This window comes from Dendrobates tinctorius, unplaced genomic scaffold (assembly GCF_039654945.1).
Source record: "Dendrobates tinctorius isolate UK_male_01 unplaced genomic scaffold, ASM3965494v1 ptg000005l, whole genome shotgun sequence".
In the NCBI taxonomy this organism is placed as follows: domain Eukaryota; kingdom Metazoa; phylum Chordata; class Amphibia; order Anura; family Dendrobatidae; genus Dendrobates; species Dendrobates tinctorius.
This window is the reverse complement of record NW_027361673.1, coordinates 37,193,467-37,211,172: the sequence shown is the minus strand read 5'-3', so window position 1 is coordinate 37,211,172 and position 17,706 is coordinate 37,193,467. Positions and strand designations below refer to the sequence as shown.

The 17,706-nt window shown below is 44.4% G+C and overlaps 1 protein-coding gene across 2 annotated transcripts in view; it reads left to right on the top strand.

The window, feature by feature from the left end:
- The window catches only part of LOC141084723 (intraflagellar transport protein 70A), a 67,046-nt gene that overhangs the window by 18,133 nt on the left and 31,207 nt on the right, over positions 1–17,706 (top strand). For both annotated transcript variants that reach the window (XM_073569598.1, XM_073569596.1), the window contains exons 6-12: positions 5,430–5,534; positions 5,808–5,936; positions 7,926–7,975; positions 11,174–11,326; positions 13,623–13,688; positions 14,196–14,249; positions 16,994–17,059. In XM_073569598.1, the coding sequence (XP_073425699.1) occupies positions 5,430–5,534; positions 5,808–5,936; positions 7,926–7,975; positions 11,174–11,326; positions 13,623–13,688; positions 14,196–14,249; positions 16,994–17,059 (623 nt within the window). The remainder of the gene's footprint in view (positions 1–5,429; positions 5,535–5,807; positions 5,937–7,925; positions 7,976–11,173; positions 11,327–13,622; positions 13,689–14,195; positions 14,250–16,993; positions 17,060–17,706) is intronic.

Here is a 17,706-nt window from a genome sequence, read left to right as displayed (position 1 = left end):
TGTTATTTAATTAAATAAAAATTTACATTTTACATGCAGTTGAGTCTCATATTTTAGGTTATCTTTGTATTCTTAGTCGGCTTCAAGTTTTCTTTTTACTTTTACTGTTGTCTAGTATTTTGAAAGATTTGATATGTGAGTTCTGATAAGCGTTATTGACGCCCACCAATTGCCAGGAATCAGCTGACATAGAAAGTTTATTCAAGCCATTTTCAGTCCCAGAGATGAGAAGCACTTTGCTGAGCGATTTTTGCCTTTTATTTTGTGATATATGTTTATATCTATTCTGCAATCGGAACAAGGTGATACACTGAACTATAAGAATTCACAAGTCTCATAGCTAATCTATCCCACAACCCCCTACCTGAAGCCCACTCACACATCCCTCTTTTCGGTAGACTACATTGCCTCATCTTCCAAGGACAAGGTTGCCCACATCAGAGAAAGCTTTAATGTACAACCCCCACAACTCTGCTGCATAACGGCCCCATTCCCTTCTCCTGAAACCTTCCCTCCCATCACTGGGGTAAAGCTTGTCATTCTTGTCTCCAAGTCACACCACAACAATTGTGCCCTTCACCTTATCCTATCCCACCTCCTCCCTACCTCACCACTGTGCTTATCCCCGCCATAACTCATCTCTTCAACTTATCATTATCCTCTGGTGTATTCCCTTCCTTTTTTAAATATGCTACCATCACACCATCCTGAAGAAACCATCCCTTGACCTGTCCTCTGCTTCGAGCTACAGTATTTTCTCATATCACTGCCCCAATCTGCCTCAAAACTCCTTCAAGAAAACGTCCACATTGAGCTTTCCTCCCACCTCTCATTCAGCTCATTCAGCACACACTTCAACTAATTAAAATCTGGATTCCCTCCCCTCTACTCCACTGAAAGTGCTGTCATCAAAGTCACAAACATCTGCTAACTGCTCATTCAAATAGACAATACTCGGTACTCCTCCTCATAGACTTGGCCTCTCTTTGACACACTTGACCGTTCCCTTCTACTGGAAATCCTCTCATCTTGGCAATCAAAGACCTGGCTCTTTCCTGGATAATTTCATACCTCACTATTCACACATTTAATGTCTCCATTCCCTCAATACCTCCTCGTCCTACCTTCTCTCTGTTGGTATCCCTCAAGGCTCTGTCCCGGGACCCCTACTTTTCTCCATTTATACCTTTCAGCCTGAGACTCAGAAAGTGTTTTCAAATACTTTGTCTATGCTGATGACTCTCAAATATACCTCCCTAGCCCAGATGTCACACCTCTGCTGTCCAAATCCCAGAGTGTTTATCAGCCATATCCTCCACATTATGCTTTCTAAAATTCATTGTGGACAGAACTGAACCCATCATCTTACCTCCATCTCACTTACTCCCCCTAAAAGACCTATCATAATCTGTCTCCCCCGAACATCTATGAACTAACCTCACATCTAATCGGTCTTGTATGAGATATCCTTCTCTCCTTCACCTTTGTATGTTCCTTAGATAAACATCTCCAAGACGCAACCCAATCACCCTCCATCCTCTGGAATTCAGTGCCTTTGCACATCAGATTATCTTCCACAATCGAAGCCTCCAGACATAACCTGAAAACTCATCTCTTCAGGAAAGCCTCTCACCCCATTGCCACCTCATTACCAACCCCCTAACCCACTGTCTCCTTCCCATAAATTTGTGGATTGTAAGGCTGTGAGGACTGAGTCCTCTCTCTGTCAGTTCATGTTTATTGTGCTTTGGCCAAAAACATTTTCTAGTATGCTATTATTTCTAAACACTGTTTTTCGGTGATTACTATGTATCTCCGCTCATACTGCACCCACACACTGTGACGGAGTCAGCTATCGCTGAGTCATTTTCTAGAGTGGACCCTCTGGGTCGTGGCACCCACCCACCTAGGGTGAGCTGACCTTGTGAGGAACCATCCCCTATACAGGGAGTGTCAGGGGCGAGACCAAGGGGGTGAGCCACCACGACTGCTGGAACCAGACGGCCGGCTCAAGGAAGACACAATGTGTAAGTGTGTGACAACAGGGGATGTGCAGGAAACAAGACAAGACAAAGCGTGTTCTCAGATTATCTTCATTAAAGCGTGAACTCAGGTAACATCAGGTGCAAGACGTGATAACAGGGAAAACATAGCAAGGTGCGTGCATGGGCACGCCAATGTCCATGGCATGGTACATGCTAGGTGGCACGCCTGGGTTCCCAGCAAGGGCTCGATGGCATCGGACTCCAGACAGCTGGCAACGATCGACAGGATCAGGGCATCAGGCTGCAGACATGAGCTCCGGACATCAGGCCGCAGTCATCAGGCTTAGGATCTCTGGCAGCGATCGGCAAGTTCCGGGAATCCGGCAGGCAAACCAGGGTTCAGGCAAAGAGGCACGCCAGAGTTCAAGACATGGTGCGTGTTAGGAGACACGTCAAGGTCCAAGGCAGGGTGCGTGCTAGGGGGCACACCAGGTTCCAAGGCAGAGTCCAAGTCAGGGAGTGTGCTAGGGGGCATGCCAGGGTCCAAGTCAGGGTGTGTGCTAGGGGGCACACCAGGGTCCAAGTCAGGGTGTGTGCTAGGGGCACACCAGGGTACAAGTCAGGGTGCGTGCTAAGGGACACTTCAGGTTCAGGCTAGGGCAAGGGCCTGCGCGCGCTAGGAGGCACGCCAGGGTTCAGGCTAGGGTCTGTGCGTGCTAGAGGGCACGCCAGGGTACAGGCTAGGGCCTGTGCGTGCTAGAGGGCACGCCAAGGGTACAGGCTAGGGCCTGTGCATGCTAGAGGGCACGCCAGGGTACAGGCTAGGGCCTGTGCGTGCTAGAGGCACATCAGGGTTCATGGCAGGGCCTGCACATGCTTTTGAGAAGCAAGGGGAGGTATGCCAAGGAGCAGGCTAGTGCCTGCGCGTGCTAAGAGGGCACACAATGCACAGTGCAGGGACAGTGTGAGTGCAAGGAAGCACAGAGCACGGCTAGGGCACTGGCTAGATGGTTGGGTTGAGGCTCAGACAGACAGGCAAGACTGAGGCGAGCATGGCTGAGGCACAACAGGCAGACACAGCTAAGTCAGTGGCTGACGAGCACGGCTGAGGCACAAGCAGGCGGGCACGGCTGAGGCACATACAGGCAGGCGAGGGAAGGCCAGGCGCGTGCAAAGGGCACGCGGAGAAACAAGGCAAGGCAAGACTAGGGAAAGTACAGAGCAAGGAGCGGAACGTAAGCAGAAGCACAGAGCCGGGTACAAGAAAGAGGAGTGGAGCGTATGCTAGAGCCCAGAGCCAGTTCAGAGGGAGTGTAGAGCTAGCAGCGGAACGTAGGCCGAAGCCCAGAGCCGGGTCAAGGCAGAATCTTGAGACTAGACAAAGAATGTGCTAGAGAGCACCATAGGACAGAGTATAGAAAAGGAACAGAGGTTGTGCTAGAGAGCACAATAAGATAGAGAATAGGAAAGCCAGGCAAAGACAGAGAACATAGGAAGTACTACAAGGCTAAGAATAGCAAAGACAAAACATGGCACAAAAGACAAGACATGGCACAGGACAATAGACAGCGTACAAGCACAGAGCGTGTGCAGAGAAGCACAACAGGGCAGAGAATACAGGGCGCAGAATACAGGGAGCGACCAAGCAGCCATGCAGGGAAGCAACAAGATAATCAGGCCCCAACCATAGGAAGGGGCGGTCTGATATAGGGCATTATCACCTGCACTTCTGGGTTAGGACCAGGAGAGGACATCCGGGTCGAGTCCTCCAGGATCATAGAGAGGATTGCTGGATTCGGTCCTCCAGGACCATAGAGAGGACCACAGCAGGCAGAGCAGAGACAGGCGTGCACACACAGCAACGGCATGCCGCCATGAGATACGCGTGCACACCAACGATGGTGCACAGACATGAGAGGTAGCATATGTGCGCACAAGCAATGGCGTATAGCCATGAGGTGGAGCACGAGTGCGCACCAGCAGCGGCAGGCAGCCAAGAGGTGAGGTGCACATGCACACTGCTCCAGGGGTCACGCAGCACAACAGTCATGAGGTGCACGTGCCTACTGCTCCAGGGATCATGCAGCATAACAGTCATGAGATGCGTGTGCACACTGCTCCTGGAATCACGCAGCATAACAGTCATGAGGTGCGCGTGCACACAGCTCCAGGGGTCATGCAGCATAGCGGACATGACAGGTATAACAGTGAGGTGCGCATGCACACTGCTCCAGGGGACATGCAACACACAAGACATGACAGGCAAGACAGGTGCACGTGCACACTGCTCCAGGGGTCATGCGGCATAACAGACATGGCGGGCATGACACACACACAAATGATACACCATTGCCCCCTTCAGCAAGAAAATAGCCAAACAAACCACACATCCACGATTTGATGACAAAATACAGTTTAAACATTAATTTTCATAAACCTGCAGTAAGGAAAAATGACCTGCAGGAAGCACCACAGTACCCCAAAACACGCTACCAAAAAGCTGCTTTCAGACATCACAAACAAATCCAAACATTTGCCTCGGGGCCTTTCCAGCTTGCGGAACTGCTTGCCCAGCCTATTTTAGCCAAATTGGAGAATTGCACACTTCACTGCAGGTGAGGCACATATGCAAACACATTTGTAAACATGCACTGCTTATTGAATTTCACACCGTTCATACTGCACCCACACAAACAAATGATACACCACTTGAAAGGTCAAATGACCTGCAGTTGGTAGCACACTACCCCAAAGCACACTACCGCAAAGCTGCTTACAGACATCACAAACAAATCCAAACATTTGCCTTGGGGGTCTTTCCAGCTTGCTCAAGTGCTTGCCCAGCATATCAGGCACATTGGAGGATTGCACACTTCACTGCAGGTGAGTCACATATGCAAACACATTTGTATACATGCACTGCTTTTTCGGTGATTACTTCACCCCACACACACAAATGATGAGTCACATATGCAAACACATTTGTAAACATGCACTGCGTTTTGATTACTTTGCCCCACACACAGTCATACATGATACACCATTTGAAAAGTAAACTTGCTCCCTTCAGCAAGAAAAGAGCCAAACAAACCACACATTCACGATTTTATCACTAAATACAGTTTAAATATTCATTTTCATAAATCTGCAGAAAGACACAATGACCTGCAGGTGGCACCTCAACTGGAAGACATTATTTGACCTCTACTTATCAAACCAATTTATTGCATTACCAATCTACATACATAAATACCTGTCTTTGTTCATCATCTCATGAAATACATTTACATTTGACCAGCTTGCAGTTTCTGAAATTGCCTGCACCCCCGATGACCAATGTGCAAAAATTTTGCACAGGCCAAGCTACTTTAAAGTAACACGTTTGTGCTGTTATTTGCTTTATATTTTTGACATCGTGGTTTATTTCTCTTTTTGTCCTCATAGACTTGTCCTACAGCATTGCCCTATGTTACTACAGAATGAAGCAATACGTGCCTGCTTTAAAATACATTTCCGATATTATAGAACATGGAATTCGAGAGCATCCAGGTAGGTTACAGTGGTGGATCACTAGGATATATACACAATACAGCACGCTTTAGTTATAATGTGAACATGCAGCTATCTGATATTCTTGTGATATGAAGGAAAGGCCGATGTCAGTCGGGAGGCAATGGCAGTGAGCGATGTACTAGTGCCTTGTAAGTCTATGTCATCAGCATTTCAGTCATATTCAAGGCGTTGTTATCATTATGTAAGAGTCCGATGAGGCAGCGTGAGCAAAACACTCATTCTTTTTTTTTTCTGTGTATCGCCCTCTAGAGCTTGGTGTTGGCATGACAACTGAAGGAATTGATGTCCGCAGCGTGGGTAATACCTTAGTGCTGCATGAAACTGCGCTGATTGAAGCATTTAACCTAAAGGCTGCCATTGAGTATCAGCTGAAAAATTGTAAGTTCATATCTGTCTTCAATTTAAGTACCTCTTATGAGGCTAATGTTCCTGAAAGATGTCCTTAAAGGGGTTGTTCAGTCCAAATCAATAGATCTGCAGTCACTCTGTGTGACTGCAGACTTATAAATCCCCCCAGTGCTTGCACTGTGCCCTACGGAGATTTTCCGGTTTCTAACCGGGGACCGGAGGGTATGTGCAAGTTATACATACTCCCAGCCATGGCCCGTCTCTAGTGGTTGTGGCCTCGCTCCATACACTTGTATTGTGGGAGGCCGCATCCTGTCTAGTGATGCGGCCGACTAGAGGGCGCGGCCTCATTCCATACAAAAGTATGGAAGCAAGACTCACTGGCCGCGGGTATGTAAAACATATAACTTATCAATATGGACAGGACAACCCCTTTAATCCATTTGTGCACCCTGACTTAAAGGGGTATTAGCTATGTTGCTTACCCCATGTGTAGGGCATTGCAGCAGCTTGGGTATCTATTGTTATAATTAGAGTTAGGTGGACACCTGGATGTTCGGGTCCAGCGGGTTCAGCAGAACAGTACCCGAACCCCATTCACTTGAATGGGGGGCCCCGAGCATCCAGTGTTTGAAAATGCTGTCATATGCATGCCATGCTATCATATGCATGACAGCGCGGCAAACACTGCTTCTGTTCGGCAGTGAAATCATCCCTGACGGTCAGAGAAACGCAGTTCCCACGCTGTCAAAAGACAGCGTGAGCCCACAGCTGTGATCGGAGGTATAAAGTTTACCTCCGGTCACTGTTGTCAGCTGATGGGACAACTGCGCCCATCATCCGATACGTGCTGCCGCTAATAACACACTTTTACTTTTTTATGTAAAAATAACAAACACAGTTATACTCACCTAAAGCCTAATTCCACCGAAGACCTTGTTTTCCTGTAATAAAACAATCATAAAAACAACAATATCCCTCACCTGTCCATAGTTCTGTCCCACGCCGTAATCCATGTCTGGGGAAAAAAACAGTTTTCAACCTAGACGGTGCCAAGAATGACTGAAATGCTGCGAGTGCAGCCTCAGTGACCGGCGGTGACTTCATCAAGGTTACCACATGGCCTTACACTAGCCCTTTTCCTCTGTGGGTCATTCCCCTCATGCCCTCCAGGGTTCAGCTTGCTCTTGCTGGGGGCTGTGCTGGACCACCGCTCCATATGTTACTGCTTGTGTCAGTTTGTTCAGTCCCCTGTTATATTGGTCTCTTTTGCCTTGCTTCCAGTTAATACCAGAGTGCTGATATAGTGGTGGGCGAAGTCGTGTGACTTCAGTGTTTTTGTGTACATCAGATGTGTTGGATTTTTCAGGGTTTTTTGCATGATTGCAGGCAGTGTCTTTCCTTTCCTATCCTATCTAGTCAGTTTGGGCCCCATCATTTGCTCAGTCTTATTTTTCTGCCTGCGTTTGTGTTTCATCTTGTCTCACCAACAATATATGTTTGGGGGCTATCTATTCCTTTGGGGTCTGCTCCGAGGCAGTTTAGATTTCACCTTTCTTGCTTTAGGCTTAGTTAGCTCTCCGGCTGTGCCGAGGCGTCTAGGGCATCGTAGGTACGCTCCACGGCTACTGCTAGTTGTGTGGATAGGATCAGGGGTCTGCAATCCGCTTAGTTATCAACCTCTCTGGTCTTCTGGTGGCTTAGCCTGTTCCTACCATCCTCCTTGGTGACCCATTCATAACACAGGAAGAGCAGGGGTGCTGAGAACATGGAGCAAGCAGGGGGGCTGCAGAGAAGAGCCAGGAGGGGGTGAGTATGATCTCTGACACCCCTGATCCCCCTCCCCCGCTGACCCCCCCCCGCCCCCGGTATATGACTCGTGCATAACCCAAGAGGGGGACTTTCAGACCAAAAAAATGGGCTGAAAATCTCGGCTTATACATGAGTATGTACGGTATATGAACTACCATACGGCAGTAAATGTTTCCTCACTATGTCCTGTTACATTTCTCCTTGCAGATGAAGCAGCTCAAGAAGCTCTGACAGACATGCCTCCACGATCAGAAGAGGTAAAGTTGTGGTCATTATGTAATAGATGCCACTCTACTGACAGCTTCATGAACGGAGCCCACACCTTTACAGCCATGAAAAAAATCTATTCCAAGCCACAACACAGCATGCATTCTGTCCCAATACTTGCCACACAAATATTGGTTGGTAATAGAACAGACACGATGGAAGGCATAGTAATAGTAGTAGAAGGCTGATGAGTGTAAAAGTGATCTACGCTCAGTGCAAAGTTACAGAATGGAAATTGGTAAGGATATCAATTCCCTATCTTGAGTTATGGGGAAATGAGATCTCCAGCTTATCAAGGGAGTGATTCCTAATTTAATTATATATTGATGATTGATATAGCAATAATTCCCTAAAGGATTATTAATTACCAGTTATAATCCTATAATTTAAGGTTCTGGATCCATAACCCCTTGGAGACAGTTATGTCTTGTTTTTTCGCTTTTTTTTTTTTTTTTTTTTCTCCTCTCCTTTCAAGATCCATAACTTTTTTATTTACATATGATGGCTTGTTTTTTTGGGTTATTTTTGCAGGACCAGCTGTAGTTTTCAATTGAACTAATCATTTGCCGTATCTACCAGAAATGGGGGGGAAAACCAAATGAGATGTAATTGATATATAAAAAATAAAATAAAAAATATTCCCATTGCATGTTAAATTTTGTTTTACGACGTTCACTGTGAGGTAAAGTTAAAGTTCCAGATGTTAATATTAGTCTCCACCATGACTTCAGAAGGGCACCTCTCCCCAGCCTTCTGACTAACTCCTTGCCTGGGGTGGATGCCCCACCGTGGGTAGCAATTTGGCTTACCGCTGACCTGGACATGCTACTGTGACTGACAGTGCACTTGTTCTATAGTCTACCAGGTTCTCTCTCTCTCAACATGCTTCTGTGACTGACAGTGCGCTTGTTCTGTAGTCTTACCTGGTTCTCTCTCTCTCGACATGCTACTGTGACTGATAGTGCGCTTGTTCTATAGTCTACATGGCTCTCTCTTTCTTTCTATTTCTCTCTTTCAATCTCTCTTTCTAGCGCTCTCTCTTTCTATTTCCATATATATTTATAGATAGATATATATATATAGAGGGAGATGACCATGTAGACTATAGAACGAGTGCACTGTCAGTGTATTTATATATATATATATAGCAATAACAGTGTCTTTGAACAAGTGCACCGCACAGCAGCTCATCGGGAAAATTTTACACTGAGAGGGAGGTGAGCAGTACTATAGATCCTCTTTGTAGAAATTAATGGGCTGAGATATCCACCTTGAATGCAGCTATTGCTCATGCTCAGCCACTGCTCCTAGACAGCAGGGGTGACGGGTCCCTTAGGCAACAAGCTATAAGCAGTGAGAGACAAAAGATCACATAGCAGGAGAACGACAGTGGATAGAAAAAAGCAAGTCAATTGCAGACTTTCTTATTTTCATACTGCCGAACTGATTTTATCAATTTCCTAACATGAGAATATCAATTTAACTACTTTAAAAAAATGTTAATTTTTTGCAGGAGTTTTAACATTGGTACCATTTTGGGGTCAATATAAATTTCTAATCCCTTTTTATTACATTTTTTTTGTGGAGTCTACAAATGACCAAAATCTGCTATTCTGCCGTTTTGATATTTACATTTTTCAATTCTGTGTTTACCATAAGGAATAAATATTTTGGTATTTTTAAACTTTTGGACAGTTACACACACAACGATAGCAAATATGCACAATTTTTTATTTAGACATTTTGTTATTTTTCGCTTGGGGAATAAGGCAGTGAATTAAACTTTTATATCTTTTATTGAGGAAGAGGGGTTTATATATTTTTAAAAAAATTGTTAATTTTTTTTACATTTTTGCTTAGAGCCTGCAGTCTGTAGTATTGCAGTGTGTAATAAAGGCAAAAATCTCCTATGAAGCTCAGCTTTAGGCACAATAGGTTTAATGCTTATGTCGATTTTATAGTCCAAGGGCCACATTGTCATACTGAACCAATCCCAAAGGCCACTGTTAAAATAATGGGGGTATTACCTTCGGTGACATTTACTGTATATCAAAAGTATATGCCATAAATGTTTGATAGGCGGAAATTCTACTTCCAGGGGTCCTTACTGAACCGATCAGCACGCTCATGGTACGTTCACACAGAGTTGTTTTTTACAAGGATTTAGAAATAGATCCTGCACCGAAATTCTCATAAAAAGCTTCCGATTGATTCTGTCATTATCCATTCTGGGGTTTGTTTCTGACTATTTTCTCCCCGGGATGGTCATGCGGGGGTTAATCTTCCCTGACTCGTTTTGGTATCTGTCTGGCTATTTCAGTCCACTGTTACCTGCTAGCAGCGTCAGTTATAGTTCCTGTCTCTGGCTTGAGCAGCTGACCCCTTTATACCTTGATTTGTCCTCTGCCCGTTTACCTAGGCCCCGTTCCTGTTTTCCCCTGTGACTTTACTCATCGTAGTACTCGCTCTCTGTGTTGTGACCTCTTGGTATTTTACTCCGCTTTTCCTCTGATCTGTTTGACTGTCTTCCGTCTCTGGCTTTCCTGCTCCCGACCGGAGCTGACTTCTTTGGCTTGTTTCTGACCAGGTGTATTGCTGTGACCTCTGGTACTTCGTTCCCTCTCTGTTGCTGACCCGGCTTTTCTGACTACTCTTCCGCCACCTAGTGGCTCCTGCCTGCTGCTCTGTGGTTTCACTGTGAGTGTACCTATTTTCCTTCACCCCACCCCCTGGTGGAGGTTGTGCTCTACTGCGCTGTAGCAGGCATTACAGATTCTAATGGGAAAAAGCTCCTGTGGTTCACATAATGCTGTTTGTTTCACGTTCTTTTGCGGATTTAACACTAAAATCAATAGGAAGCATTTTTTTTACTTTTTAGGAAAAATCCTCATAAAAGACCTGTGTAAATATTCCCTAATCAGGAAAAAGTAACAAACACCTATGGCTTTTGTTAGGGGCCACAGGTTGTGCGCCCCGTCCCTTGGGCTATACTATATGCGTTTATTTGTGGCCATCCAGTGGTTGTGTTGTGAATTGCAGCTCATCAAGGTTTCCCAGAATGTTGCAATATTTTATCACATTTGAATTAAAAAGGTAGTATTCCTAAATGCAGCGAGGATAGTTTATTACGACAATTATTTGTACCTTTTTAACTCGTGTTTGCTCAGATTATTATCTGATTTTCACAGGAACTTGACCCCGTCACTCTTCACAATCAAGCATTGATGAACATGGAGGCCAATCCCACTGACGGATTCGAGAAACTGCAGTTTTTGTTGCAGCAAAATCCTTTCCCTCCGGAGACATTTGGAAATCTCTTGCTTTTGTACTGCAAGTATGAGGTAGGGGATCCTAGAAGTTACTGTTTCCGTGCCCTTCTTGGTACATTCAGAGCATTTTAATCACGACGCCGTCACGCTCTCTGACCACAAATCAGTCTGTCTCTGGTGGAATGTTAGCCTGAATTGTTTTCCTGACTTGATTTATAGGCCTAGGAATACAGTCTTGGGCCCCTCAATGCTAGATATCAAAAAGATTTAAAAATGGGTAAAACTCCCAAATTTTATTTATTCTTCTGACTCTTGATTTAAAGTGCAATCGTCATTTTATTTTTTATAAATCAATACTGCAGGTGAAAATAAGAAACTTTGTAAAATATAACATTAGGGAAATCAGTTTTTTTCTCCTCCAGGACTGATCATTCAGGCTGAGTTCACACGTGGCGTTTTTTTCGCGTTTCCGCGGTGGTTTTAACCGCATGATTTTGCCGCGAAAAATAAGCATCCCATGCATTCCTATGGGATTCCGCAATGCTGTGCTAATGCTGCGGTTTTTACCGCAGCGGAATCGCTTCGCGGTAAAAAACGCAGCATGCTCATTATTTTGCGGAATCGCACCCATAGGAATGTATTGTTCCGCTTCCTTCCCGCATGTGGCTGTGCACAACATGCGGAAAGTAAGCAGAACAATTGCGGATGGTACCCACGGTCCGGAGGAGAGGAGACTGTCCTCCGGGCTTTGGGTACCATATCCCTGTAAAAAATAGAATTATTTTTTTTTTACATTCTATCTTTTACTACTGAGGCCGCATAGGCGGCCTCAGTAGTAAAATGTTGGTCACACTTGTCAAACACTATGTCTGACGAGTGTGACCAACCTGTCAATCAGTTCTCCAAGTGATGCTACAGATCGCTTGGAGAACGCTAGCGTTTTGCAAGCTAATTACGCTTGCAAAATGCTAGTTTCTCCGCGGGAATTTAAAATGCGATTTTCCCGCGGAATGGAATTCCGGAATTCTCGCGGTAATTTCCGCGAGAGTTCCGGTACGTGTGCACATAGCCTCATTCTCAAACTTCTCGATTCAAGAGTAAAATCCGTATTCAGCGAATATAGATTTTCTCATGACTGAGATAGGAGATGAATAGTGATGAGCGAACGTACGTGGATAAGGTGTTATCCCAGCATGCTCGTGTGCAACAGAGTTTCTTCAGGGTGCTTGGAAAAATATGCTTGAGTCCCCGCTGTTTCACAGCTGCATTGCCTGTTTGTTAGGCAATCTCTGCAGACTCGGAGACTGGAACATATTATTTGAGCACACCGAAGTCACTCTGTTAGCACCTGAGCATGCTCGGATAACAGCTTAGCTAAGCACAGTCGCTCATCACTAGAGATGACAGTTAGTGCTCATAAAGTTCTATGGAGAACTTGCAGCAGAATGTCTGTGTCGGCCTCTAGCTCCTCCATTCTCCTCTTCTTCATAGAATTTTAAAGCTAGCAACTGTCATCTCCTATCTCAGGTTAGGCGCCGATCAGTCTTCACTGCCTACAGATTGTGCCCATGGACTGAGGATGAATGGTCAGTCAAGGAGTGAACATAAATTGATTTCTCTGACGAGATTTAGTGCTGAGTTGATTATTTTCACGTGTACTATTCATTTATGAAATGAGAAGTTGGACAACTATTACATCTTATCACCAATTCAAAGGATAGGTGATTAATTGCGGATTTCTGTGGGTCTGATCTTTGGTAACTCCACCGATCCCAAGGACAGGGCTCCAAAAGCCTCTGGCTAGCCATATAAAAATAAATTGTGTCATTCATTTTCCCAAAATTGAACAGTTTAAGGCCGGTTTCACATTTGTGTTTCAGGGCGCAGCGACGGCATGCGCACGACCGCCGCTAAGCCCCGCCCCCTGCCGAGCCTCCGCCGGTAGCTCCTCCTATCGGCGCATGAAGCTGCATGCGTCCTGCGTCCCCTATCTTTATCACTGGGGACGCAGGCCGTGCGCAGTATGCGTTTGGCGGCGCATGCGTCCTTTTGACGGTGCACCGACCAGCGCCAAATGCAACCTGTTGCAATTTTGTTGCGCTCGGCGCACCGTCAAAAGGACGCATGCGCCGCCAAACGCATACTGCGCACGGCCTGCGTCCCCAGTGATAAAGATAGGGGACGCATGCAGCGTCATGCGCCGATAGGCGGAGCTACCAGCGGAGGCGCGGCAGGGGGCGGGGCTTAGCGACGGCCGTGCGCAGGCCGTCGCTGCGCCCTGAAACGCAAATGTGAAACCGGCCTAAGTCATTCTTTCCTGTCGTAGTAAGGAACTATTAATTTAGTATTATGGTTTATCTTTTTTTAGTATTTTGATCTTGCAGCAGATGTGCTGGCAGAAAATGCTCATCTTACCTACAAATTTCTAACTCCAGTAAGTAATTATTGTGTATAAACGTTTTTTCTATTTGCTGTACTTTGTAAATTGTATTTCTCTCATTTCATAGCAGAAATGGGAATTTTGAGAAAACTGTTAAAATTAGCTGAGCGTTCATGTGTTTCCAATTGGAAGAAAGGAGGAGACACCTGTGGAGGTGACCTAGAATGAAAGGATTGGGCATTTAAATTCGCATAACTTGCATACACATTAAATGGTCGGTGGTCAAGATTTGTGAGATATGATTGCTCTTGGCTCATTCTTAGAATAAGGCCGGGATCACGCATGCGAGAAACACGGCCGAGTCTGGCATGTTAATACCCGGCACTGCCGCCGGCACTCCGATCAGAGAGTGCTGCCGCATAGCAATACATGGAGCCGCACGCTCTGCTCCCGAGTGCCAGGTACTAACATGTGAGACTCGGCCGTGTTTCTCGCATGTGTAATCCCGACCTAAATGTAAGAAATTTCTTCTGAAATCTGTTTATTTCTTATATATTTCAGTATTTGTATGATTTTTTGGATGCCCTGATAACATGCCAAACAGCCCCAGATGAGGTACTGTATGCTTTCCTGCTGCTATAGCCTACTGTATTATCATACATCACTCCCTTTACGACCATGATTCCCCGAAAATAAGCCCTAGCATGATTTTACAGGATTTTTTGTCGTATGCTTGAAATATAAGCTCTACTCCAAAAACAAGCACTAGTTACAGTGAGATCCAGCATTAGGGGTAAAAACTGGGCAGTTGCCCAGGGCCCTCAGTCTATTAGAGGCCCCCAGCGTTTTCATGATGTCATTAAAGGTCCTTTAACTGCTAGTTGTCTAGAGGAAGATAGGCTGGTATGCAGGGTTGGCGTTAGGGGATGGGGTGGCAATTTCGCAGGACTCCCACTCTCTTAGGAGACCCTAGTGTCTCTGTTGTGAGATGAAGGTCTTTTAACTGCAGGAGACTAGAGGGGGGATAGGCTGGTAAGTGCAGTCTGTGTATATACAGACCTCTGTCTGAGATGGTTTAGTGAATCTTGTGGGTTGGACACGATGACCCTTGAGGTAGCTTCCAACTCTAACATTCTATGATCTGTATGTACAGTGTTTGTGTGTGTTTATATATACATGCGTATGTGCAGTGTATATGTGTATTTGTGTGCGTGTATACAGTGGCATGTAAAAGTTTAAGAACCCCTGGTCAAAATTACTGTAATTACTGTTGAAGATGACGTGATCTCTAAAAGGCCTAAAGTTAAAGATGACACATTTCCTTTGCATTTTAGGCAAATCAAATCATGCATAAGCACGAAAAAAACTGGGGTGTCTCAAATATGCATGATTTGAGAGATCCCACCCTTCTCTTGTGTGACATGCACAAAAGGAGCTGTCTCACGCCATGAGCCCATACTGATAAGCGCCTGTCTTAATCCTGCTCATTTAGACACTGTTCACATGTTCAGGTTTTAAATATATTAGATAGGGACTGCTTCAATAGGAGTTACCTTGACGAGGTGGAGCAGCTTGGCATACATTTTTTTGCAAAAAAAGTATTGACTAAATACCCTGTATTTGTCATCTTTTATTCAGCACTTGCTGACTACTATTATATGTCTTACTGCAAGGTATTTTTGCACATTTTTAATTCTGTGCTTTGTTTGTGTTATACGTATTTACATGTATATATGCAGTGTGTGTTTGTTTGTACGTGTGTGTGTGTAAATGTGTATGTGCAGTGTATGCGTGTGTGTGTGTATATATATAGTCATGGCTGAAAGTTTTGGCACCCTTGAAATTGTTTCAGAAAATTATTGCAATTGCACATTTTGTTATACACATGATTATTTACTTTGTATGTATTGGAACAACACAAAAAAGGGCAAACTGGACATAATTTCACACAAAACCCCTAAAATGTGCTGGACAGAATTGTTGCTACCTTTACAAAATTGTGGGTGAACAATGCATGTGATGCTAAATCAAACTCACCTGTGGCACGTAACAGGTGTGGGCAATATGAAAATCACACCTGAAATCAGATAAAATGTGGAGAAGTTGACTCAATCTTTGCATTACGTGTCTGTGTGTTCCACGCTAAGCATGGCAAACACAAAGAGAAGAGATCTGTCTGAGGACTTGAGAACCAAAATTGTTACACAGTATCAACAATCTCAAGGTTACAAGTCCATCCCCAGAGATCTTGATGTTTGATTGTCCACGGTGCGCAACATAATCAAGAAGTTTACAACCCATGGCACTGTAGCTAATCTCCCTGGACGTGGACGGCAGGGAAAAATTCATGAAAGGTTGCAACACATTATAGTCCGGATGGTGGGGAAGCAGCCCCAATCCAGTTCTAAAGAAATTCAAGCTACCCTACAAGCTCAGGGTGCATCAGTGTCAGTGAGAACTATCCATCAACATTTGAATGAATGAAATGCTATGGCAGGAGATCCAGGATGACCCCACTGCTGACACAGAGACATAAATAAAGTAGACTGCAGTTTGCCAAAATGTACTTGAGTAAGCCAAAATCCTTTTGGGAAAGCGTATTATGGACAGAAGAGACCAAGATAGAGCTTTTTGGTAAAGCACATCGTTCTACGGTTTACCGAAAACGGAATGAGGCCTACAAAGAAAAGACCACAGTACCTACAGTCAAATATGATGGCGGTTCAAAGATGTTTTGGGGTTGTTGTGCTACCTCTTGACTTGACTGTGTGCAAGGCATCATGAAATCTGAAGATGACGAACAGATTTTTTGTGAAATTATGTCAAATTTGCCTTTTGTCTCTTTTTTTTTTTTTTTTTTTTTATGTTCTTCCAATACACATAAAGAAAATAAACATGTGTAATTGTTAATACTTCATTTTCTTGAACAATATCAAGGGTGCCAACAATTTTCACCCATGAGTGTGTATGTATATATATAATGTATATGTGTATATGCAGTGTGTGTGTGTATATACACGTGTGTGTGTGTATGTATACATATGTACAGTATGTGATCTGTGTGTGATGACATGATTATATTTGAATAAATGTTGATTTTTTTTTGTTCAAGAATAAATGTGGATAGTTGTTCATTGAAAAAATAAGGCATTCCCTGAAAATGAGCCCAAATATGTATTTCGAAGCAATGAAAAGACCCTGTGTTATTTTTGAGGAAACGTGGGGGTGTTCCAGTAAGCCCTAATAGAGCCTTCAGTAGTGTTATCCTTGCCATTGCTCTTTAAATACATCAGCCTTTCTATAAGGGCCTCTAATGTATTTTACACAGTGCTCTTTTTTAACCTGATTATATTTTTTAGGCTTTCTTAAAGCTGGACGAACTGGCCGGGATGCTGACGGAGCAACTGAGAAAACGAACAAAACAGGTACACAGTTTAACTCCTTCTCTTTCATTGTGTCGTACACCAGACATTAATTATGCCTCGTTCATGATCGCATTGCTGCAGCTAAATATTCTGTTTCTGTATCTGCATCTCAGCCGACTGTACAATAAACAAGATTGTCCCATAAACAATCTCAAAGGAGATTGGTCAGGATGAATTATGTATTTCCCCTAGAAATGAAGCCCAATATGTTGATGTACGGGGACCTTCCAATTTGTATCCTTTGCAACATCGTGGGAGTCATTTGGATTCTTTTCGTCATTTAGTCCTAAAGAACTTAGATCTTTTCTTCAGACCAATGGCAAGGACAATTTGACCCCAACCCAGAATTCAGCCTTCAGAGCTCTTAAATTAAGTGATCAAATTGTCATACATAATGCAGATAAAGGGGGAGTAGTTCTAATGAACAAATCCTCTTATTTTACGGAAGCACTTAGGGTACTCAATGACACCAACTACTACCGTATTTGTTGGACTATAAGATGCACCGGACCATAAGAAGCACCCCAAATTTTCAGAAGGAAAATGGGGAAAAAAAATTAATGATTCAAATGGGGGTCCGTCTTACAGTCCGAATTCAGCTTCCCGTGGAAATCAGTAGCGCAGGTGGAGTGTGGTCAGTGGGGGTG